Below are 25968 nucleotides of genomic sequence, written 5' to 3'. Positions count from 1 at the left end.
CCACTACTAATGTAAATGTGCGTCGCCTTTCATGAACTTGAAGGTTTCGTATACACGCGCACTGAGAAATATTGCTGTGTTTGAGGCCCAAGGGAGTGGTAAAGGGGGACATTTACTAAGCAGTGAAAAGAGCAGAGAAGTGATCCAGTGGTGAAGTTGCCCATGGCAACCAATCAGCACTGAAGTAACATCCATAATTTGCACACTATAAAATGATACAGAGCTGCTGATTGGTTGATGGGGCAACTTCTCCACTGGCTCACTTCTCCGCTCTTATCACTGCTTAGTAAATGTACCCCAAAGCCTTGGAGAGTGATAAAGTGGAGAGAGATAAAGTACCAGCCAATCGGCTCCTAACTGTCATTTTTCAAACACAGCCTGTGACATGACAGTTAGGCGCTGATTCGTCGGTACTTTATCTCTCTCCAAGGCTTTAGTACAGCTCCCACTACGAGTCGAAAAATGTCCATTTATTTGATCAAAAGGACTAAATAAGACAGCGTGCGGCGTATACTCCGCCGTGGAACATTTCTTCCTGTGTGCTGATGCACTCCCCAGGCCTGGGAAACTTCCAGTGATCCGTCGAACGCTTTCTCTATCCAGCCGCGCTTCTCACACATCAGTAAATCTTTTCCATCTGACAAACACCTTTCTCCGGAGAGACAAATCCGAGCTTAAAGCAAGTCGTCTTAAAGATACGAGATGGGGCCTGCTGTTAAATTAATGATATGCCATGTCTTCTAATCCTCTTCAGAAGCCCAGTCACTCCAAAACATCTATGATGCCTCCTCCATCACTGCCAACTCTCTGGGTTTCCAGCAAAACGCGTTTGGTCGCTGCCGGTTAACCAGCTCATTTTTCATCATTTAAAAAAAAAAAAAAAATTCATCCCCCGCCCCCCAAAAAACCTGTGTAGACCTGATTAAATTAAAAAAAAACCTAAAAAAACCCTCAACTGCTCCATCCGACAGCGTCCGTTCTCTACTCCTGAGTATTAATTTGCACGGACAAGCAGTAATGGGCTGATAATGTTAAAATGCTAGTGCGGTCTAATGAAGACTTGGAGGATGGCAGCTCGCTGTAAACGGTTCAGCTTCTCATTAGGTTATTATTTTTTTCTCTCTGAGAAGTACATGGAAAAAAAAGTACTCAGGGAACAGAATCTGCCTCTCACGCGAGCGGCTCTGAAGGATCCTTATCCTGAAAACACTGTGTTCCAAATAACTTCTCTTTGGCTTAAAGAAACAATGCAGAAAGCTTACGGCGCTAGCAGGAATGCTGAACGCAATGAGGAGACTGAAGTCGGACTCAGCGAGATAGTTCTGTCTGCCGGATCAGCTTACTGATTAATCCCATTGTCTCTTGGACTGTGTGCGTTAAATTGCTCCTTTAACTGGCAAAGCAGAAGCTCTTTAAGGATCACACGCCTCTCATAAGCTCTCCAGCCCCCCCATGTGTTCCGAGACATTGTCAATGTTTTTACTACTCCGGACCCTTCAAATTATTCCACCATTTGGTATGACGATATTTCAGCCCTGTTGTCAAAGTACAACTTTTTTTTTTTAACCTAAACAATAAATTATTCTGACTCCTCCCCCCCCCCCCGAAAATCAGTTCTACAGCTCTCTGCAATAACTGGATGACTGTGACCAGCAGTCATCACATTTTCATTGTGTAAAACGCGTTGGTAGACGACCATGAGCATTGTGTGTGACTGTGCAGCCACTGGCCCTCGGAACTAAACGCCATCTACGTGATCCTAACACAGGCAGCCTGACCGCCATCTTTATGTGCCCCAGAATAGTGCATAAAGAATGGATTTAGTGAGAAATACCTCATAAGACATGAAGCTAAGAGCGCAGGAGTGGGCAAGAGATGGGAAGGAAAGGGTGGCTTAAGGTTTGTGGAGGAAAAAGAACAATAACTTACCATAAGCCGAGTCCCCTTCCCTGTCTGTGTTTCCTGACGCAGTGACAACATCTGCAGAGGAGACAAACCATCAGGGTGGATGAGAAGGGGGCTTTACTTTGTAAAAAAATAAATGGGGAGGGAGATGTTAACTGTTCTGGTATAGTCCCTTGACCTCTGTCTCAGAAAATCAATAAGGAGTTACTTGCTAAATGCTTCCATACTTAGATGAATGTCTCCCCCCCAACATCTCACTAAATAAACAGGAATGTACGTTGCGGCAGCTGTTTTATATACAGCTATTGAATAACATTTCTGGAATATATATGTTGTCTATTACTTTGTATTTAGATTTTTTATAGTTTTTTGTTTGCCTCATTCTGTATTAACCTAAATGCTGCTTTAAACACATAAAAGAAATAGAGGAATATTTAGGTTAAAGGGTTATAAATATGATACAAATAAAGTCATAAGATACACAAAGAGACTGATTCAGAGCCTCGTGTCTCATGTCCTAACGTACAATAATAAACAGTATCACAGAGATTGTGGTTCCGATGCAGCAACGCGTTTCGCAGTAAGTCAATGAGACCAGTGTGTCAGAAGCCCGCTGGGAACAATCCTCCTCCTTTATGGTCCACTCAACAAGACTGTCTGATTACACAACACATCACACTCCGGTCTTCATGTAGCCTGCAATTTGTCCTTTATGGTATGAAGATTATTTCTTTATAACAATCCCTTGTTGTTACTTTCCACCATTCTTCAGTGATTGTATGGTGGTAACTGTGCTACACTACACTTGCCAAACGCCAGTGGTCTTGTACCCTGAAGGACCATTACAAGCGAGCAGACGACGCACTATTGCTTTGTGGAGATGTTAAAAATGAATGCAGCTGTATCGACTGACATAAATGTACGGGATATACTACCAGCGTACAATAGCTGCCATTTGTCTTGTAAATGTCAGAAGGCATAACGCTCCATCAGGGAAGAGTTGGTTGTATAGATTTGCTTTATTAATACGGAGTCTTGTAATGTGCCCAGAAGTCTTTCTAAGCCCATGAAATATGAGATTGGAAATCTGTCTGGAGCGAGCGTAACCCACAAGCTAATAGACACACAGCTCTATCCCTAGCTGGCTCACTGCAGTGTGTGAGGCCGGGTGCAGAGCCAATATGAATATCTGCAGAACACGTTATATACTCGTATCTGGTGCGACTGCAGAGTAGTGCCTCCCCGGCTGTGTCTTTCTGCATTAGCGCTGCTAAAATTTGTTCCTGGGTAAACAAAACTCCCTGCGACATGACTTTATTACCATGTAAATCACTTACACAAAGAGCCAGAAGTCTCTGAACGGCTCTGCATTTTTAATGTATATTAATGACGTTTGCAGAAGTGAGATTACCTACTCCCTTATACACTCCTCCGTGATAACAGTAATGAGGGTAACCAACTGGTGTAAAGGATTTACGGCAATCTCTGCCATTATGGCAGTCCCCATCATAGTTATATGGGGTGGGGGGGTATGGTCCCCATGCACCATTTTTTGCCCACCCTTACCTGTGTTTGGCTCTCGGCACAGCTGGTCTGAATACTTGCAGACCATGTAGCAGCCAAGAGAGCCTGGCATTGCTGTTTCATGCTTTGGGCACTGTGGGTGTGTCCTGTGCGCAACATACGAGAAGCTGGGACCAATGAGATCAGCTGACACATACAGTGTACACCCTTGTGCTGAAAAGCTGCTCCGGTGCTCCATATCCTGTGTGCTACCCCGGCTATAATATATAAGATGCATGATTGCACTTACCTTGACAGTTTCCCCGATGTTTCGCTTGCTCAATATCCTGTTCGAAACCAGCCCTAGAAAGAATAAAATAGTAAATATTAGAACAGACCATCTTCTGTTTCCCTTCAGGTGGTGCTGATAAGGAGATTCTGAGAGCAGGGATCCGTGGCATTAACCAACCAATCTTTAGCCTATTAATTCATTAGGGACTAGTAACATCACTGAGGTACGAGGCACAAACCCACAACTCCCGATTGTGAATGAATATCGCCCTATAAACATCCTCCCATGCCGGGTACAGGTGACAAGTTTGCTTTATACATTATAGTTTAGTAACACTATATATAGCAACCGCGGAACGTTTTACGTTATCTCGGTGAGTCTGCCCAATGTTTTAAAAGGGCAATCGTTTAAAAGGCAAAACCAGGTTAGTATAGCCTTTTAAGGGATTGCGCCTTTAAAACATCAACCAGCAACTAGCCGATGCCAAGCTGTTACCTGGTTCTGCCTTGTAAATGATTGGCGCTTTAAAAATACAGGCAGACTCGCACAAACACCCGCACCTCCGGCAATTCACAGCCTATTACATTTAGGGGGTCATTCCGAGTTGATCGCTCGCTAGCAGTTTTTAGCAGCCGTGCAAACGCATTGTCGCCGCCCACCGGGGAGTGTATTTTCGCACTGCAGAAGTGCGAACGCCTGTGCAGCAGAGCGCCTGCAAAATCTTTTTGTGCAAAACAAGACCAGCCCCGTAGTTACTCTTCGTGTGCGTTGATTCTAACGACGGAGGGACGGCTTTTGACGTCACACACGCCCAGCCACGCCTGCGTTTTTTTCTGCCATGCCTGCGTTTTTCTAAGCACTCCCTGAAAACGGTCAGTTCACACCCAGAAACGCCCACTTCATGTCAATCTTCCTGCGTTCGGCCGTGCGACAGGAATGTTCGTTAGACTCTGTGCAAACCCACAATGCTCACTGTACCCGTACGACGCGCCTGCGCATTGCGGTGCATACGCATGCGCAGAAATGCCAATTTTTAGCCTGATTACTGCGCTGCGAACAACAGCAGCTAGCGATCAACTCGGAATGACCCCCTTAGCCCAATGCTTTCAAAGCCATAACTGTATTGCAAGGTCAGCGGACAAGGATCAATCCACGTCTGTGTATTTTGCAGGATTCATCATATTTGAACAGTTCCTGGGATTTATAGTGTGTAATGAGCTCTTAGGGGATGAGGCAGGAAAAGAAGACGTTTTCATTAACTTTTAATGCAGAATTTGTGCAAAGAGATTGGGGAGAGCTGTATACCCCTGGTATATACTTATGCTGGATTACCTTATGTCACCCCGGTAGCTGGCGCAAGTCCCCGACTTTAACCACACGCAGTAGGGGTCTCTTGATGCCAGGCAGCTTCTGTGGGTGGGAAATCATCATTTGTTACTGAATACACAGGGTACTGGTAAAAAGATTACCCAAAGGAATGGTTCACATATAGATATCTGCGTCATGTCTGTACACCTGCGTCCTAGTCTGCGCACACAGTGGGGGTAGAATAGACCCTAGCTCATTAACATCCCCTCAGATTAACCAGGAACATTTCCCATTGATATATACAACCGCTGCCATCTCCATATCGCTGCCCCCCTGTAGGCACGTCGCTGGCAACCTTCCAGAGAACGGCAGCTTCTCCGGGATGCCACTAGCAGTGTAATCGCTTTCTGACTCTTTGTTCTCTTCATCTTTCCCTGATGCCCTCCTCCCCAGCGATAAGGGGCCTGGCAAACGAAGGCTTGGCTTTCTGCCACACGGCGGGCATCCTGAGGCTTGTTCAAACGATACTGCCATGGCTGTAGCGCTAATGTGGCGTATTCGCCAACCGGGTGCGTCCTGTGTGTGGATGAAGCAATGAGGATTCTATGCAGCTTTGTTCTTGAGATGCGGAACATGTGATGGGACTCTATTAATGAGATTATTACTGAGCCGGGTGCGTCTGATCAGAACAAAAGGGTTGCATTTTGTTTTGTTTTTTTCAATTGGTTCCAGAACTAGCGTGGAACAAAAGAGGCCAGGCAGTTGTTGCAAAAGACGATTAACACAGCACAATTAGGTTTTTGTCGCCCCCCTCCTCCGTTATCTTCAATTCCCATTGGCTGATGAAACCCTTACAATGCAACGAGCTCCCTGGATAGTGTAACACTCCCCTAACAGATTCAGGAGAGACATTGGACTCTTGTCCGTGTTAGACATCTTAACCCACCTTTGCAGCATCAATAGGCCTGTCAAACTGGTTAAGGACATGAACCTAAATCCGATAGGCTCATCGTCATGTGGCCCCAGACTAGTCCAAAGCTGATATATGTAACCCATTTCCCATCACCACTACCCAATAGGTAATACTCACCGTCTACAGGTCCCATATGCATCACAACGGCTGAGCGGAACGCGGATGATGCAGCTGGAGAACGCCACAAACAGCGCATGATTCTCACGGTCCAACTGTAACCCCAGGATCCTTCCGTCCTCCATCTTCACACCGCACCTACATGACACAAGGAGCGCCTTATTGTAGACGAAGATATAATACATTGTCCAGGGCCGTCGGGAGGTGGCATGGCACTCGCCTATCATAGCTGTAGACATTGATCTCTTCCAGAAGCAGAGTTTCCACAGTGGAATTCTCTGTAGTTCCAGAAAGAACCTTTAGAACCTTTCCGTCATCCGATCCCAGGAACAAGACCGTGTAATTTCCATAGGGTCCGGCGGAGGTGTCTGCGGCTATTTGGGTCACTTTATACCTGGAATATGAGAAGAGCAGATATGTTTAAAATTAATAATAATGGACGAGAAACAACATGGATTTAAGTCTGTATTCCAGTCTCATAATAGGACATAATTGCCTAAATTGGGCCAATTTAGGGCAAAGTTCTTTGTTCTCTGACTGTTAAGATAACTAGGATAATGTGTTCCCTAAAGTGATACGTGTGGTAGCTCCATGTTTCCCAAGGACAGTTTGGAAGCTGTGATGAGCATGTTAGGACGGGAGGGAAAGTACAAGTTTCATACTATGAAAACCAGGGGTGGACAAAATAAGGCCGGCTTTAGGAGCCAGTACAGGACATTGAAGGGCCAGGAGGATCTCTGCAGAGGCTGGAGAAAACGTGCGCCCATTTGTCTCACAGAGGTTCATTATAAGCAGCAATATTTTAGGCTCACCAGCTCCTGGATTGTTTCCAGCCTGGATAAAGACTGAATTTAATAAAGAAAAACACTTTTAGTCAAGAATAATATTTTAAGGTTGAATAATTTAAAGTGCCTTTAATAAAATATAGGGCTTTACTTTTAATCTAGATGTATCTTGTAGCTTTATTTTGTCTCTGCCACAGACCTGTATGGCGGTTAGCCAGTTCCTGGAGTAGAGTGCGGTCTGTGTGGCGGAATATTTAATCACCGGTTCCTTTTTGGAGTTCAGATATTCTGAGTGCCCATTTCCTACTACTTCCAATACTCATTATATGTGTACGTCTTTGAAAAACGATTATGTACTTTTATATGATACCTATTATATTTCACCTATGAAATGCGTTTCAGCATTTGGCTCTATTGCTCAGCATGTCCTTGCAAGATCATGATGTACTTTTACATAACCTCAAGCTACCTTTTTGGTAGGTACAGTACCTTTTTTTTATAGTCTGTACCGATTTTAGGCTCTCCAAAATTCCATTGACAGTATAGGAAAAAGGGCGTAGCCACGTCCCTTTGCCCGTGGCCACGCCTCCTTTTCGAATTTGTACCGGTTTTTATGTGTAAATTGTTAGAGGGTATGCTTTTATATTGCAACTATGAAATGTGTTGCTGCATTCTACTTTATTGGTGACATCACATCAAAGCTGACCCAATAGTAACAAAAACCCTGAACATGCATTAATTCCTGACAATTTTGTGATTTATTAAAACAAAGGCATTTTAGAATGTAATATTAAACCAGCCGCAGTTGTGGATCTACACATTTGAGCTTTCCCTATTAGCTAAAGAACTACTGGACCTATAAGTTGTTGAAGTCTGACCTACCCCAACAACGCGTTTCGCTGGAAGTATTAGGAGACAAGACTCGGCCATAATAAGGTGGTGGCACTATACCTGCTGGTTGTCTTTGTAAACCAGGGTGTCTCTGTTATGGATGGCACAGCTTCATCTAAGAGAGGGAAAGACTTGATAAAGGAGAGAGTCTCGTCCGGGAGCTCATTGGAGGTCTTGTATGAAGCCGCACTTCCAAATCCTGCACAACAGCCAGGCCTGCAAGAGGAAGAAAGAGGTTGAGCCTCGAACACAGACCTCCTGGGCTCCGTGTATAGAATATGTAAGAACCAGTTACCTGGGGGTCGGGACCTTTTCCTCTAGAATTGGGGTCCAAGCAGATTCAGTGGTCTTTTGCTCTTTATACTTCCCATTAAAGACTCTTTCGATGTCCTCCATGTAGAAGGCACATACCCCTGAGCCGGTGATGCTGGGCAGAACGAGAGGAGATGCTTGATGAGTCACAGGGACATTACCGTGAGGCTACTTCATATTAGATTTCACATTTTGGAGGAAACACCTACCTTCGCTTTAATGTGTCTTTTTTAATATAAGTACTTATCCTTCTGCTTTTAATAGCAAGATTGTGTTTGGTATAACCTCTGCCTGAGAAAGCATACATTTCATATTTGTATAATCTGTCTCCCAAATGAACCAAAGGAACTCTTCTAGCCACAAAGCCAGGCACCTATAGACACGTCCACCTCCAAATACATAAAATAAATGAAAGTAGCATCCGTGTCCATTAGATGAAGGCAGCCTATCACTTCTGAATGTTGGTTCAGCTGACAAAATGGCTGCCATCATGACATCACCACTTCCCAGTGACTTTATCAATCTACAGCCTCATGGATACAAAATGGCTTCCTTGTGTGTGTGAGCGAAGGTGAACGTCAACTGTTCCGTCACTGTGAATACTTCAGCTTCCTGCTACAAGCAAATCTCTGATATAATTTGTGCTCCAATTATTAGTAGTGGGATACATTTCCCACAGTTTAATGACAGATCTCCCCTGACGTTCGCACTGAACGATGCCACACTGTGCATCCCATCCGATAATAACACGTCCCTACGGATCCATTCCTTTTATGAGAGAATAGATTCACGGTCGTAAAAAAACATTGATATAAATGGTTTTATATCTGCCAGCAGACATCCTGCATCTCCCGAATACAGTCCGCAGCCTCCCTTTTCGGCGTGCTTCCTCTGGCACGGCTGTTGTGCTGTAATGTATTACCCTCCATTACCTGCGGTTTTCTTTCTAACTGGTAATTTATCGTCCTGTCTTTATTACGTTTTGTCTACCAGCCACAGAGCCGGCAGTAAATCTCCCCTTGAACTTTTCCCAGCCACTCGGTTTCTGTTTCATGGCCCCACCGGGCCTCCCTGCGCGGCTCCGCTTTCCTTACCTAATGCACTAATAGGAGCGGTAATGCTTCATTTTCCTGCACCCTGTCAGACGCGGTGGAGCAATTATTGGCGGTTTCCTATGCGTTCATATCCCTGGATACTTGTCTGGATTTTTCTGGGGAAACTTCATGGGCAAAATTAGAGAACATCTTTGCAATAACTGGAACGTGGGGGGGGAAAGGGCAGAAGCATCAGCTCTTTAACATCTAGTTATACCTGCTTCATGTGCTGCAAGACTCCCAAACTACCATTATCCCAGATCTGCGCGTTAATAAAACTATAATAAGTGTGTATGGCCTATTTCTTGAATCTGCGTGCACACAGTGGCGACAACGACGAAATCCTGTATCTTATAGCAACCACTGGTTTTCCTAAATATCCGTTATAGCTGGATTGTGCTGCCAGGTACCCAGCAGTAAATTCAATATGAATAGCCCATTGTAGTCAAAATTATATGTGTTACGTAAGATAAAAGGTTTACGCTGAAAATAGGCTTTGCAATGCATCCTAGGACTGTTTGGTTTAATGGCTTCAACACACGACAGGGATTGAAGCCTCTTCGAGGCAATATTTGGTGCAGCACTCAGGCTGAAAGCCTACCAGCATTTACCTTGTCAGCTGTAATGGCCCTGTTGGGACACATCAGACGCAGGCTGAATACCTGGTGCTTGTTGGTGGTGTTAAAAATATATATATCTCTGAAAATTCAATTCACAAATCTGACTGCTGTGTTTCCTGTGCCCTAAGACACCACTCTGAGGTAAAAAGCGCCCACGCATGGGAGTGACTGACCGCAGCCATGATCCATTTCCGGGTTCCAGAGGCTGGATCGATAGTGTCAAGTTAAAGGAGACAATAGGCCAACCCCATATGGTCAACATGCAACAGGACGACATGGTTAAAAGTTCGACAGTTAAAAGGTCGACGCTGTCTAAGGTGGGATCCGGACTCTAGGTCGACAGTAACTAGGTCGACCACTATTGGTCGACAGTAACTAGGTTGACAGGGTTTCTAGGTCGACATGGTCTCTAGGTCGAAATGTTCTAGGTCGACAGGTCAAAAGGTCGACATGAGTTTTTCACGATTTTTGTCTTTTTTTTTAACCTTTTCATACTTAACGATCCACGTGGACTACAATTGGGAACGGTAACCTGTGCCGAGCGCAGCGGTACCGGAGCGAGGCACCTTGCCCTTCGCTCGCCATGTGAGGGGACACGGTGCACTAATTGGGTTTTCCGGTCACTCTACTAAGAAAACGTCACAAAGGAAACATAAAAATTATGTCGATCTTTTGACCTGTCGACCTAGACCATGTCGACTTAAATACCCTGTCGACCTATATACTGTCGACCAATAATGGTCGACCTAGACACTGTCGACCTAGTTACTATCTACCTTCCATACCACACCCATCTAAATTTGACATGACAATGGTCGACACAAATGGTCGACAGAGTTTTTTTTTTTGAAGGAGTAGTGAGGGAAGTGAGCCTCGTGAGAGTACACGCTACACTAATTGGGGTCACATATGATAAAACATACAAAATGACACCCCAAAAGCTTTACAAAAAAAATCTGTGTCAACCTTTTCTGTGTTGACCATTTGCCTGTTGACCTTTTCACCATGTCGACCTTATGTACCTGTGAACATTAGACAGTTTATTTTTTTATTGTTGACCTTTTGGGGTTGACCTATTGACTATTTACTGTAGATCTATTGAATCACACCCTCCATTTCCACACGCACGCAAAAATGACTGTAACACAAAATTCTCTGCCCACTGTGTCCCACTGCTTACACTTAGGGGGAGATTCAAATGTGTGAAAAGTCAGTTGGGAGTCTGTTTTTTCCAATCTAATAGACAGACACCCAACTGACTTTTCAAACATTTGAATTCCACCCATTATTTTTACCCATATAAATACACACCGCCACCTCACCGCCGCTTCTCACCTATTGGCCTGAGTGCCAAACACCCCAACGACGGCGGGCCGCCCGTTGACGGTGAGGATGTTGCTCATGGACTGCAGGACGTCGAAGTAGAAGAAGGAGTCTCCCGGCACGGAGCAGTTGAGCCGAGCCTTCAGAAAGGAGGTCCAGTACTTCTCCAATACTCGCGGGGAGCCGCCCATGTCGTTCTTACATACCCTGGCTACGCGAGAGAAAGTCACCTGGGGAGACATTGATGTACTATCTCAGGCGGGTTCATAACAGGCAGAACAGATTGGCATCCAGGGCGGGATTACAGCTGTAACTCCGACAACTCTCCGCCCCGCCCGTTTGTGCAGAAGTGGGCAACCTACAGTATGGCTCACCGGCTTCTGAGAGTGGGAGAGCTTATGCCAGGACTGCGTGGGCGCTGCTAGATGTCAGCAATATGTCGGCAGGAGGGAATTTGGTGTGCAACAGCATTAGGCGTGGGTGTATTCGTTAAGCTACCCATAAGGGAGAATATGCCAATAAACGTCTCCGGTAATCGCGGCTTACATGGTCCATTCAGTGATACCTGCAAAATAATTCATGCCAGTTCTAACAAGCGAGGCTTGGAAGTAAATATATATTACATATACGAGTGTAACAAATCTTCCGCACATCCCTTGAAAGGACACGGGACAATTAATCCGCGGGCCCTGTCTCTGGCAGATAATGATGAAGGACTATCAGATTGAAAACAGCCACACTCGCTCATTTCCCTGTTAACGGGCTGAGTGCAGATAGCAGAGCTTGCCTTTGGTGGCCGGGAGATGACGGGATAAGCTGTATCGTACGGCGGAGCTTCCTATTATCAGCATCGTCCAGGACTGGCAGCGCAGATGGGGAATGGTAATTGGCTTGTAATACTGTTAAGGGGCCAGAACGGAGGTTGGGGAGAGATAACAGACTGGCGGAGTAAGGGTGGCGAAGTGACGTAGCTCACCGTGTGTCGTCCCCCCCCCCCCCCCCAGCCCGTAATAGATCTACCTACCTTTCCCAGGGTGGTGTATTCCATGGAGATCTCCCGGAAAAAGAAATAGGCGTAGTTTCCATATTCCACCGCATGTATAAAGTGGGGCTCTGCAAGGGGAAGACGCACAAGTATTGCAATTCCATGTAATATGTATCTACATACAATGTTTTATTTCATTCTTCATTTATTTCTTCAGTTCTTAAATCCGTCTAACAGAGCTGTAGTGTGGTGATCACATGCTGATTGCTCCTAGTAAGAGGATATATGGGGACAATTTTATATTTGCGGCTTAATCCCTAAAAACACCCTTTTTTGGGGGTTAACTGCAAATATTAAGCATCCCCTGAATGTATCGCAGAGAGATCGCAGCAGATATCTCTGCATTCTGAAGATTGGCCCCAGCAGTTGCAGCCATCTGAATATGGCGGTAGCCCGCTGTAGCCTATGCGCTACACATCGCAGTTGGCAGAGAGTTTCCCTAAAACCCTCCCCGGAAATAGCCGCCGTGCATGTGTGGTCAGCGGGACCTGGCAGCACTCGAAGCACATCACAGGGACGGGACCCATTCTGCAATGCGATTCTGGGCCCTACTATAGCACCTAGGCCCTCATTCCGAGTTGATCGCTCGCTAGCAGTTTTTAGCAGCCGTGCAAACGCATAGTCGCCGCCCATTGGGGAGTGTATTTTCGCTTTGCAGGAGTGTGAACGCCTGTGCAGCAGAGCGGCTGAAAACACATTTTGTGCAGAACTAGAACAGCCCTGTAGTTACTTATCCTGTGCGATGATTGCTGCGACGAATGATGATGTCAGATACCCGCCCTGCAAACGCCCGGCCACACCTGCGTTTTTCCAAACACTCCCAGAAAACGGTCAGTTGACACCCATATACTCCCACTTCTTGTCAATCTTCTTGCGTCTGCCAGTGCGACTGAAAGCGTCGCTAGAAGCTATGCAAAACCACAATGTTCATTGTACCCGTACGTCGCACGTGCGCATTGCGGTGTATACGCATGCCCAGTTTTGCCGTTTTTTAGATTGATCACTACTCTGCGAACAACGGCAGTTAGCGATCAACTCGGAATGAGGGCCCTAGATTGCATTGCAAATGCAGTTAATAATAAGTGGGCCCATAAGCTTGGTATACAGGCATCGTAACACTGCCCCCCAGTGGCCACATTATCATAAAGCGCAGACTTGCTGGAGCAGATGGATTATCTATGACAGAAGCCACTCTGAGACACTAAAGCTTACTGTTCCATTCAGCAGTCTTTGCAGATATTTGGCCTAAAGCTGTGATCATGGAGGATAGAATTCTGTAGAGAGCCTTAGTCTGAAGTAACTGATAACAGAGAGCACTAGCTTGGGCATAGCACTGATATATATATATATATGTTTTTGTTATAGGTGCAATATCCTAATATAATAAGACATGTAGGCATTTCTGTGTTTCTCGGCTGTTGGGGAACAACAAATCCCAGCATAATCTGCCAGCCTCAGCCTTTGCCCGGCAGCCTCACCTCTCAGCCACTTGGAGTCGTACTTGACGGTGCGGAGGACTGGGCTCTTTTCCCCTAGGCTGCGGTATATGACGGCGTCACTTGCCTGGAAATCGGCCACAGTTGCAGAATACAGATTTCCATCTACAGAGAGTGAGAGGGAGAGAGAGAGGGGGGAGGTGAGGGGGCCACACAGCTAAGCATGTAATCCAAACACTAGACGCTCGCTGCTTCCGGCTGTTGTATTACTGAGACAATTAGTTACAGTCTCACTGAGCACAACAACTGCTGTCTCTACAAATGTGAATTTATCCGGAATATCCGTACATCCCATTATTGCTGCGCCGTTCGCTGCCGCCGCGTGCCGCACTTGTTTGCTGTTATAATGGATCTCGTCTAGTTGATGCGCCTTTAATCAGGGGCTTAAGTTGATTTTTCTCCGCCTTGCAGAAACTGCATGTATCGACCTATAAATCTGCACCGTGTCTAATATCATCATTGCTCGCCGCCAGGCGCTTCTCTCGCCTATTATCTCACTTACCTCCCTGACATATGCAGATTATTGCCAGAAGTGGGACCTAGTGACCCGGATAGTCAGCAGTGTATAACACTCGTCCGCCGGAGGAAGGAATGTTATTTACATCACTCTTTGGGGTAAGGATTATTGTGACAAGTGTGAAATAATGAAATGCTTTTATTTTGTATCATAATAAGCCCCGCCCTATGCTGAGCAATGGTAAAGAGCATATTTCAGAGTCGGCATCGCGCCTGCGCGGTCATTCATATTGCTGCACATCACCAAATGATGCATCATCAACACGATTGACGGCGGCAGGAGTTGGAAGGGGCGGCGAATGCGATATGGCATTTTGCGGGCGTGTTGGGCCGAACAGGGGCATGCCAGGAGCATTTTACGAGGCGGCTGCATGACGTCACGCGCAGCCACTCCGATAAAAAAAATAGTGGCGGACCGTCTGACGGCCCACCCAGGCTGCGCTGGCAGGGGTCAACCTTTAATTAGATGCGTCTGGACGCATCATGAGGTGGCGCCACACACGTTTGGCAGCCATCTTCTCACATGCTGGGCGGGCTCCAGAATGTGAGGAGATGGACGCAGATTTTGCTTACGGACAGCAAGATCTGCGTCCGTCTTTGAATAACCCCTAAATACTTTAATGTTAATCCCAACATCAAAGAATTGGGCCGTCCATTTAATAGGATAAAAATGAATGAAAACAGGTCTTAGAATAAAGTATTTTGTCCAATTATCAAGTTTTTTTTAAAATTTATACAACTATTTAAAAAAAAAAATTTAAATTTTATTTTTATTATTAATATAATTATAATTATTTTTTAATAAATGAGCACAATTGAAATTCCAAGTCCGATTTTCGGTTCCGCTGATCATTAGCGAGACGGCCAGCCTAGTCACGCATGCCGGTACCTCCACAGAACTAGCTAACCCTTATCTTTCTTGAGCAGTATCGCCAATGCATCAGCAGCAGCTGCCTCATGGAGATATTAATAATAATAAATGGTGACTGGTGAAAACCAACCCCATCGCTGTATAATATATTAATAAATAGACCCCCTGATTCTCAGAGAAGTGACTGGTTCTTAGTGAACGGATAGGACCTCTTCACATGAGCTGTACTTCTGCCCAGAGAATGGCTGCCAGAATATACTACAGATACCTCGCGCCTTTTATTATCATACATAATAATGATGATTACGGGACAATGGCTGTGATCCCCCGCTGTCTTTTTTATTAACTTTATTACAGTGTTGCTATGTAACCATTAGGACCAGTCTGGCCTGTTTATTGGGCACATTCATTGCTGGCTGCTGTGTTTATATGTAGAATTCCTGTTTCCAGACTGAACAATGCAGTGAAAACAAGACATACCGCTTTCCCATGACACCTCATTTACTTTACTGTGAGGGTTCCAGGCAGAACTAATAGATTTCCGAAACTCTATAAAATGGAAGAAAGGAAGTGTTGGCCAAATCAACCAGTCAGATTCCAGCTCTCATTTACTAAACTGTGCTAGACAGATGTGAGCTAGAATCTGATTGGTTTTTAAGAGCAACACCTCTGCTTTTCCATTTTCACAGGTTTTTTTTTAGTACATTTACTCCCCAAATAAAATGTCTCTGTAAATACAGGGCTTTCAGAGACCCTTCTGCAAATTCCTGGGAATTATACCGGACTACCAGGGGAGGTATAGACCGACCTCCCATTTCCCGCCCAGAGACACATGTATCAACATTCCCCCCCCCCCCCCCCCCCGAATGCCACACAGGGTTGGACTGGCCCACAGGGGTACAGGGGAAACCACCGCTAGGCCCTACTGCCTGGGGGGCCCTCCTCCTCTAGCGATCAGGTTCCAAACTGTGCTGTTACTAATCTAGTACATTATCTTGCATGCACTACAGTATATACTGTATATATTTTTTAGGGGACCAACACTTGCAAAATGGTTAGGCAAACCAATGTGGTGGCTGGGCACACCCCCTCTAGAGACTGGCCACACCCCTAAACATGGGCCCCTACCACAGCATCCCCCCGGTGGGCCCTACATGCACCAGTCCAACACTGATGCCACAAATAACATCACCACACCCCACTGCTATCCCACTTGGACCTCCCCATCCGGGATCTCCCGTGGGAGGCAGAAGCGTCTGGCATGTTTGCTCTACACTTCATTCACTCCATTCATACATTAATGTCTTCCCGTCTGCCTACGGCCACCGATGTCAGCAGAACTGTTGTCACCGGTCACGTGCTCGGCGAATGAACGCACAAAGAAAATATTAGCAGTTAATGGAATGTAATACCAGCTCATTAGCAGGCTGGGACATCTGCATACTGGAATAAATCATTTTAGCAATTTGTAAATAATAAATCAAGAAAATGAAACCAGCACGGAACAACATCGCTGGTGATAATAACGGTAATGACAGGCTTGTGGGATTGACGCGGCTCGCTGCTTATGGGGAAATGTTTTAACACATTCTGCGTGCCTTCTCTGAGAGAGCATGCGGTCCTACCCTGCTGGATATAGAGTACATGTGCTGTAACCCATAGCAACCTATAGAAATACTAACAGCCGTGTCAGCCATTTTGTGGGGCAGACCAATATCCATGAGTTTGACGCCCACCACCTCACTAAACCAGTGAGGCATCAGGAAATTTGCGCCTCTTGCCTCAGTGATGCCAGTAGTCCCTACTGAATTCGTGGGCTAATGGGGACATGTACTAAGCAGTGATAAAAGTGGAGAAGTGAGCCAGTGGAGAAGTTGCCCATGGCAACCAATCAGCTGCTCTGAATAATTTTATAGTATGCAAATTATAAATGTTACGTCAATGCTGATTGGTTGTAACTTATCCACTGGCTCACTTCTCCACTGTTATCACTGCTTAGTACGTGTCCCCCTCAATTGGCTTAGCCAACAAAATGGCTGCCTGCATTGTATGTAGGTGATGCAAGGTCCTGTAGCAGAATGGCATACATGGGCTTATAGATGTAAACCTGTGGTAATGAGCTGTGTGTTAGGGTTGCTGCTTGATCAGAGCAGCCCTGCAGAGGTGCAACAGATAGGGATTATTGATCCCTATGAGACATATCATCAATGCCCATAGTTTACTGGAACCAGCGAGCGTAGTTTTTCTTTTTCATGTTCTTTGTCCGTCATCCATTAGGAAACGAGTCAGTGAGTATTGATAAACAGTTCCTAGGCCTCACGGATCTGCATTTCTAGTGCCTTCCATGGGGCGTGATGGAAATGACAGCAAAGGATCATGGATACATACCCACAAGCTTTTATATCCTGCAGCCCGCTGTACTGCTGGGGCCTGCGCTGGGCTTTACTAGATAGATTCCTAATCCTAGTTGTAGTAGAGTGCGGACTGTCACAGCGACTAAAAGGATTTTGATTTGCAGCGTTCCACCTTTTTGGCCAATCGCCATGTGACACTTATTTATCTATACGCTCTGATGGAGAGGTGGCGCCTAAATGAGAGTAATTTCCAATAGCCAAGCTCTAGATGAGTTCCAGCAGGCAACAGTAGTATATACGGCTGGTTTACGCCAGACACACGTCACAGGAGCTTACATGCGACAAACACCTTCACTATTGGACATCATGTGAATTATTAGCAAATAAAAAAAATCCAATATATACAATATATAATATGTCCTGGAGATGAACACCGCCCTCTTCTGGACTGGTAGCAAATTACACCCCGATCAGATAGCCACCACTGACGCCTAAGCTACTGTAAGTAGATGTACGCACTACTCTGAAGGCCCTCTCTCCCAAATTCCATATAAGCAGAACCAGCTGGGCAGACAGATGTGCCTCTTATGCACTGTTAGCAAATGAGGGCTCCCCTGTGGGCCTACCCCCCCCCCCCCCCCCCCCTCCCCTACATATATGTACAAGAGCAGGGGTTGTTATATTCCCCTCATTCCACACTTGGGAGCAGAATTTCACACGTTTCTGCAGCGGAATCCGGCCTGGAGTGCTATCAGTTTGTTCTGCGCTGATGTCCACCTTACTATACCCCTAGAACATTGCACAGCCGAACGGATTAACACGTGAAGTGCAGAAATGACCAATAAAATTGGGCCATTCCACGTGCCTCAGGGTGGTGAACCAAAAATGTAATTTAGGAAGAACTCCGACAAAGTTTGGCTCATCTCTAGCAAAAACATTTGGAAGCAATAACCCCATTATAATGCTGTAGTATCACATAGTCCAGTAGGAGAGAATATTCAGCACACAATTGCGTGGCGTACTATAGTTTCCCGCAATGGCGGCCAGTCTACGACAATATCCTGTAAACCTGAAGCAAAAAAATGTTTATTCGGCGCCTGAAATGCTTCTAGATCACAGACTCCCGAAGGGAGATGACGAGTGGTTGGACGCCATGTCATCGCTTCATAAACGGCAAGTACAATGGAAAGTACGTCTGGTGTCCTTGAGCACAATAGGAACACTTCCCGGCGTCCTTACGGACTTGTGGATGATAGCAGCCTTCTACCTGATGATGGATTTAAATCCAGGTATTTTGGCTCATGAATCACTGCATAAAAATAATAAAATAAGTTCCGCTGTCTGTACTAACCAGGCACTGCGCAGTGACGGATTACAGAGGATTACCGTCCTCCTTAGGACTAATCCCCATTAATTCACGCTGCGTCCTTATTACTTTAAAACGTCTTTGTGCTCTTGGCGTATACGCAGCCCAGAAACTGAAACGTGATTCGCGTGTGCATGCGGACTTCAACCCCTGTCTCTCGACAAGTTAATCAAAATAAAAAAAAGAACACGCGAACAAACATGTTCTGTGGGACGTGTTTCAGTTTAGAGGTCAAAGAGACATGTGTAGCAATGGTTTCTTACCTGCAAAGAGAGCGACACTGGCTTGCTTGGCGTCAAAGGGGCAGCGCGCCTGGCCGTTAAACTCCTCCCCTTCCTGCTCCAGGGTTTTGATCTAAAACAGCAAATGACGGATAATATGGCGGACTTATAAATAAGCTTGTTTCCTCTTTTTTTTCTTATGTCTGTGATGTTCAGTAAACGCTGGAGTCATACTGCTTTAGCTACGGGTGCTGCCATATTGCTTATCCAGCCAAACATCCGTGGATTACAATGAAACAGCGCCCCCCAGTGTTCAGAATGAAATGACAAATGGCTGAGCTTTATATTAAGGAAAAAATTACCTCAGCTATTGGGCATAACTATTATAATATCATGTTACAGGTTGAGTATCCCATATCCAAATATTCCGAAATACGGAATATTCCGAAATACGGACTTTTTTGAGTGAGACTGAGATAGTGAAACCTTTGTTTTTTGATGGCTCAGTGTACACAAACTTTGTTTAATACTCAAAGTTATTAAAAATATTGTATTAAATGAACTTCAGACTGTGTGTATAAGGTGTATATGAAACATAAATGAATTCTGTGAATGTACACACACTTTGTTTAATGCACAAAGTTATAAAAAACATTGGCTAAAATGACCTTCAGGCTGTGTGTATAAGGTGTATATGAAACATAAATGCATTCTGTGCTTAGATTTAGGTCCCATCACCATAATATCTCGTTATGGTATGCAATTATTCCAAAATACAGAAAAATCCGATATCCAAAATTCCTCTGGTCCCAAGCATTTTGGATAAGGGATACTCAACCTGTATAATATTAGCCTCCGTTGACGCTTTGTGGACATGTATTTAGAAATCAGAAAGAGTAGCCTATTTCCTGAGCACTACTTATCAATCTCCTGATGTATGTAAAAGTGATAGGCGTTTATACCATACCATACCTCTCAACATTTTAAGAAGTTATAAGCAATGACCACCTACAGAAGACCTCAATCTACAGTATGTACAACCTGTCATGATATGACCACCCACGTTTGATGTTGGAGAGAATGAGAGGCACCTTACCTTGTAGTTTCGGCACATCGGGTTGAATGAATTGGTGCCGCAAGCAATAAACGTCTGGTCGTTTTTGGGTACCAGAACCTTGATGTAGTTATAGCACTCCTGCGAGAGAGTAGACAACGTGTGTCAGGACACAGTATTTTATTTATCCCCATTTGTTGCGGTTTTTACCATAAAAATGCAAATATCAACAAAAATCATCCTCGAGTTGGTCACTACCCATTGCCATATCTGTAGTAATATCTGCTGCATAAACCACCTCACTTTTATGAGAACATATTTTACCCCTAATAATATTTTGCATAAAGGGACTAAAATGTTCTAGTACAAACGCTGCACTGGGTTTATTTCTTGGTATAATTTATCAGCGAAGGTAAATTCTGAATGGTAATGCATGAAAGATACAAGGAGCCCAGGTCTGTGAAGAATGAAGGAAAACATTCCTTTTATCTTAATGCACGTTGGTTTTCAGCAACCGAGACTCTATGTCCAGATCATATCAATGAGGAGATGTGACAGAACATTGCCAAAGTACAAACAAAAAACGGAACAGCAAGGCCAAATCGCAATTATCCGGCATTGTGCTCGCATTTCAGACCAGAATCCTTATTTTTGCATCATGAAGAAAACAAAACAGTACTCCTGTAAAAAAACATTCCTCCTGTTTTGACATAAGGCGGTGGGACTCAGATTGGCACGTACTGCCTTTGATAAATATTACATTGGAGGGTGCGATAGCGGTGAATACCTCACAGATGCCATTTTCTGCAAATAATAAGATGTGTACGTCTTCTAGCCTCAATTTTTTGAAGTCCTAAAAGCTTCTGCACCAGAACACAAAATCATATAAATGATAAAATGTCTGTGGAACAGTAATATTTTCCCTCATGGATTGATACAGGCTGAGTTTTTCAATAAAGCTTTAACTATCGTTTACCCACTGTGGAGGCAGACATTTTGTGGGTCCAGTCACAGAAAATGACATCCATCTTTTTGCTAGATGGCCCCACTGTGGAGGCAGACATTTTGTGGGTCCAGTCACAGAAAATGACATCCATCCTCTTGCTAGATGGCAGCGACATTGCTTTGGGTCTAGGCAGCCATTTTGTACCACAGTGATGTCACTTATGGCCCTATACCATGCCAAGTCTATTGCTGCAGGGCTATATTTTAATGTCTGCTTTGTTGGAACCACCGCCAATTTTTCACAAAGAAGCCTTTTGTCAGGCACTAGCAGTATTTATATGACACCGGCCTGCCACCGATAATTTTGATTTATCCCTGTTGAGCACCTTGAGACGAAAAAAATTAATCGATAAATCCCATCTACTTCAAGCAATCCAATAGGTAACATAATGGAAAGCTCTTGCAATCAATGTGAGCCAATCAAATCCTGACATCGTTAATTGCAGATAAAATGTGTTGAAAAGCGCATATTTACATACCTTTCCTAGGTGTGGGATTTTAACCCTGTATTACTTACATATCTTGCACGGATGAGATCTAAGAAGACTGACACATTTCTCAGTTTTTGGCCAAGCTCAATGAGAAAATGTCTGAGGTGGGCATGTAGACATTTGCCCGTTAAAGAGCTATTAGACTCCTGGGTTTAGGGATGTGAAGATGACCCCTAGCTTTGGAAAAAGGGCTCTTTTTTTCCTTAAGGGGCCTTATGGCTGCAGGGGATGAGGAGGAAGGGTCCAAAGACCTAAGTACTCTTTTAATGTTGGTTAAGTCCACAAAATGGCTGCCACTACTGTGTGCAGGTGTCAGGTAACACTTTATCCTGTATTCGTTGTGATTTTACTGACTCCTCAATAACTGAATAAGAAATATAAAGTCAGAAGATGAAATCGGCATGCCGTTGTATGAGCTGAAGAGTATTTTAGTGACTAGTCTGCGGTTCTCCTGTAATAAACCCAATTCATGCAGAGTCTGAGCGGTCAAACAGACTCTCCATTTAATGCGCGTCTGCCATTACAAGGTCATCTCTGTCCTGTTTCTTTTGTATGAATCCTCCCCACCTGCAACACCATCTCCCCCCAATTCCACCTCCTCCGTAGGTGCTAAAATTTCCTCAGAACTCCAGCACTGAATTCACATTTTATCCGTGTCCAAAGTGTCACAGCTCGGCTGCTGTCCACTTAGCCGTGTCCCTGTACTTTTAACTCTGTAATGATATACGGTTCTCTGAAAAGTGCTGCCCTGCGGAGTTGAGAGGAATAAGCGCACTTTCTTGTTGTGGAAAAAGCCACCTGAAAGGGGTCTGGTGCGCAGCGGTTGGGGTGTATCACCTATTGCGCTGTATGTATCCTCACAAAGCCTTTCATGTGGAGACATTAAAATATACTACACAGCTCATAAAATTATTACAAGACGGCTCTTAGTTTGAATAAAAGTAAAAGTTTACTTCAGAATTCCTGTTTTGAAGGCCGCAGACACAGTTTAGCATTGCAGTCTGGCCATTATTTTATGTGGGTAACTGTGTGAGAAACTATCATGTAGTGTAGGTGTAGACCATGGACTGAATAATATTAGACTTTCCCTTCATACATAGCCAGATTAAAGGAGGGGTGGGGGGCAAGGGAAACCGTACCCCGGGCCCCCTCCCGGTCAGAGCACACTGATATCACTAACTCTCCCTCTTGTGTAGCAGCATCTACAGATGGAGCTTCCTGAACAGAGAAGAGATAGGAGGGGGAGAGACCTATAAGTGATCCAGGGATTCCTCCTATTTTGTTTTATCAATTAAATAGTTTGACACAGGTGACGCTAATCATATATTAAGAGGAAAGTCCAGGAGCAGAGCATTTTGTCCCTCCTGGAATGGGTCATGTTAGGAGGCATGCACAATGTAATATACACCATGCCCACGGACTGATGAAAACAGTGGCGTTTTGCAAGGCCATGCCCCTTTCCCATGAGGACACGCCCCTTTGCAGGTGCAAGCAAAAGACTACCGAAAATAAAGTGTACACTTCACTCATACTTGCTTACCCTCCCGGAATGGCCGGGAGGCTCACGAAAATCAGGTGGCCCCTCCGGAAATGTGGGCAAGTCTCCCGCTTTTGCTGGCAGCCCCCTGCGCTCCCCCTCAGCTGCCCACAGCAGAGAACAAGTGGGTGGTCCAAGGGGGATACGATGACGCGATTTGTGCTGAATTGCGTCATTGTAACTCCACCCCTTACTGTACAGTGCCTGTTTTCTCAGCTAGCGTAGGCGGGGCAACGATTATGCAATCATGATGCCACACGCCCGGACTGCTCACTTTCCCCACCGGTCACGCCCCCAGACCGCCCACATTGCCACCGGACATGCCCCCAGTAGCCTACCACGTTGCAGGGTGCAGCACATAGGCACCTATGACTTCACTTCCCCATAACTGTTAGAGCCATTTTACTGGCTAAGCCAATATTCACACCTATTTGTAGAGACATGACTGAGGCATGAGGCACAAAGTGTTTCAGTGATGACACTTTTTCCTAGTAAACTATTAAGTTGCATACTCGTGTATAATGGTTCCTGCAACAAATATGGCTGACTGTGTGTATGTGCTGGTGACAAATATGGCTGACTGTGTGTATGTGCTGGTGAATGCTTCACTTGAAATAAATCAAGGCAAACCAACCACCGCCCTGATTTTACAGAGACAGTCCTGATTTCATGGGAGCCTACTGCGGCCCCGTGATCAGGACTTTTGAAGTGATTTAAGTGTCCACAGGGGCTTGGCCACTCCCGCTCAGATTGCTGCAGCCATGGCTCCGTCTCAATTTTGCAACCTCCCACTGTTCAAAGTTATGACGAGGGCTGCCAATAAGGCAACACCGATCATTAACAACACTTAAGACTCCATGTAGTCACAGAGGGCAGTTGTGCTTGTGCGAATGGTGCTGCATAGAAGGTTGGAGACCATAATACAGTAGGATTAGGTTTGAACCAACAATAAGGGGATGGTCTGGCCACATCCCAAAGTTAGGACTGCTATGTGTTTAGTATAGAACAGTAGTGGGTTTACATTTACCCCTGCTCCTCTTTTTGGTAGAACTCCAGAAAATTAGCACACCAAGATCTTCAGTTCACGATTGTCCACTCCAAATTGACCTCTTAAGACCTTCAGCTGAACATGTCCAAAGATCTAACCTTCACCCACTACAGTGGACTCAGCTATAGTTCTTAGTAAGCAAGGGAGCAGATGTCACATTTTTGACCCTCCTATGGTGCTCCTCATTGACCTCTTCCGCTCCTGAGACCTGCTGGGCGGGCTGCAGGTGAGCCACTTCACTTCAGATCAGAAATCTAATCAAGGCGGGCGGGGTAGAGAGCGGTGTGCCGGTGTGGAAGGCACTGGAGTGTGAGACATTGATGAAGGGAGGCGAGCAGACGTCGGTGCTTAGCTCAGCAAGAGCGGCCCTCCGTCGTGCACCATCACAGAAGCCGCTGAGTGGAAAGGGAGCTGGGTCAGCTGTTGCTCAATTCCAGCAGCATGCTCTTCTTAATTAAAGGCGAATTCTAATTAGTGCTGGAGTTAATTTTGTTTTTCCTGGGCCAGCAGTCGGAAGCTTTTTAATTTAGGAAATTTTCATTTAGCGAACAGTAACAAAAGGCCTTGAGCTGGGAGGGAGGCAGCGATTGTGTCTGGGATCACTTCGGCTCATCTCTGTAAGCTCGTAAAAAAAAAAATGTTCATCACAACCTATTGTGTGTGATACATCCCTAATTCAGCCTTCTGTTGTCTGGGGACGAAATGTCTCACATTCATTACTAAGACTAAGGAGCTAGATTGCTGACAGTCCCCGGATCGCATACTTCTAGCGTCATAATGTTCCCTCATATGGGCATTTGCTGTGCACGCTGACCTCTATCTGTGTACTTTTATACGGTATACTGACATGTGTGTGTATGTGTGTGTGTATATATATATATATATATATATATATATATATATATATAATTGTTCGTTTATATGTATGTTATCGATAAACTCGAGAACTGCTGAACCGATTTTGGTTGAGCTTTAACTGAAACGTTCTTTGAGATCCTCTAAGCAACATAGGCTATGAATCATCTCGATATCAAGTTAATTGGATATTTAGCAAACAAAATAATCAATGCATTTAATGGTTTCTGCTGTGCCACAGACCAGGTGATTTGGGGGTCAGAGCCACACATAGGTGGGTAATGGGGAAAGGGGGGGGGGGGCAGAGGCACAGGGTGAACACAGGGTGAAGTGAAGGGAGATAAATCAACCTGTAAGGGACATTCATAGGACTAGGACAACCTTTACCCAATAAGAACATTAGATAGTCTACAGGGCAAGACGGACCTTTACCCAATTAGAACATTAGAACGTTTGCAGGGCTAGATCAACCAATAGCTAAATGGATCATTTGAATTTTAACAGAGCTAGACCAATCTGCAGCCAATCAGACCTTTCCAGCATTACCATTAGACCATTCATAGCGCTAGACCAACCTGCAGCCAATGGATAATTAGAACGTTTACACCGCTAGACCAACCTGCGTAGCCAGTGGGTTCATTAGAATGATAGTACAGGGTTAGACCAACCTGTAGTTGACCAAACCATTAGGACATTCATAGGGCTGGATCACTGTTTTCAAAAACCCAGGCCTCGCGGGCCACTAACAATCCAGACATTAGGGATAGCCCTGCTTTAGCACATGTGGGTAACCAAACTGACTGTGGTAATAATTAAGCCACATGTGCTCAATGTATGGATATCCTTAGGACTTGGACTGTGGGTGGGCCATGAGGACCCAGTTTGTGAAACACTGGGCTAGACCAACCTGTATCCAGTGGGTCACAGATATGCTCTCGGGCTTGGTTCTGAACGAATAGGCATTATTCTAGCGGGCGGAGTTAATC

The 25968-nt window shown here is 45.1% G+C and overlaps 1 protein-coding gene across 4 annotated transcripts in view; it reads right to left on the bottom strand.

The window, feature by feature from the left end:
• Window positions 1–25968, bottom strand: part of SEMA6C (semaphorin 6C) — a 169862-nt gene that overhangs the window by 21174 nt on the left and 122720 nt on the right. For all 4 annotated transcript variants that reach the window (XM_063946990.1, XM_063946987.1, XM_063946989.1 and 1 more), the window contains 12 exons: window positions 20089–20187; window positions 19035–19125; window positions 13647–13769; window positions 12148–12236; window positions 11136–11353; window positions 8070–8201; window positions 7835–7990; window positions 6319–6492; window positions 6099–6236; window positions 5033–5110; window positions 3719–3771; window positions 1930–1980 (listed from right to left, as the gene is read on the bottom strand). In XM_063946990.1, coding sequence (XP_063803060.1) covers window positions 1930–1980; window positions 3719–3771; window positions 5033–5110; window positions 6099–6236; window positions 6319–6492; window positions 7835–7990; window positions 8070–8201; window positions 11136–11353; window positions 12148–12236; window positions 13647–13769; window positions 19035–19125; window positions 20089–20187 — 1402 coding nt within the window. The remainder of the gene's footprint in view (window positions 1–1929; window positions 1981–3718; window positions 3772–5032; window positions 5111–6098; window positions 6237–6318; window positions 6493–7834; window positions 7991–8069; window positions 8202–11135; window positions 11354–12147; window positions 12237–13646; window positions 13770–19034; window positions 19126–20088; window positions 20188–25968) is intronic.

Source organism: Pseudophryne corroboree, chromosome 12 (genome assembly GCF_028390025.1).
Source record: "Pseudophryne corroboree isolate aPseCor3 chromosome 12, aPseCor3.hap2, whole genome shotgun sequence".
In the NCBI taxonomy this organism is placed as follows: Eukaryota; Metazoa; Chordata; class Amphibia; order Anura; family Myobatrachidae; genus Pseudophryne; species Pseudophryne corroboree.
The sequence above is the reverse complement of the archived record's forward strand: the minus strand, read 5'-3'. Positions and strand labels throughout refer to the sequence as shown.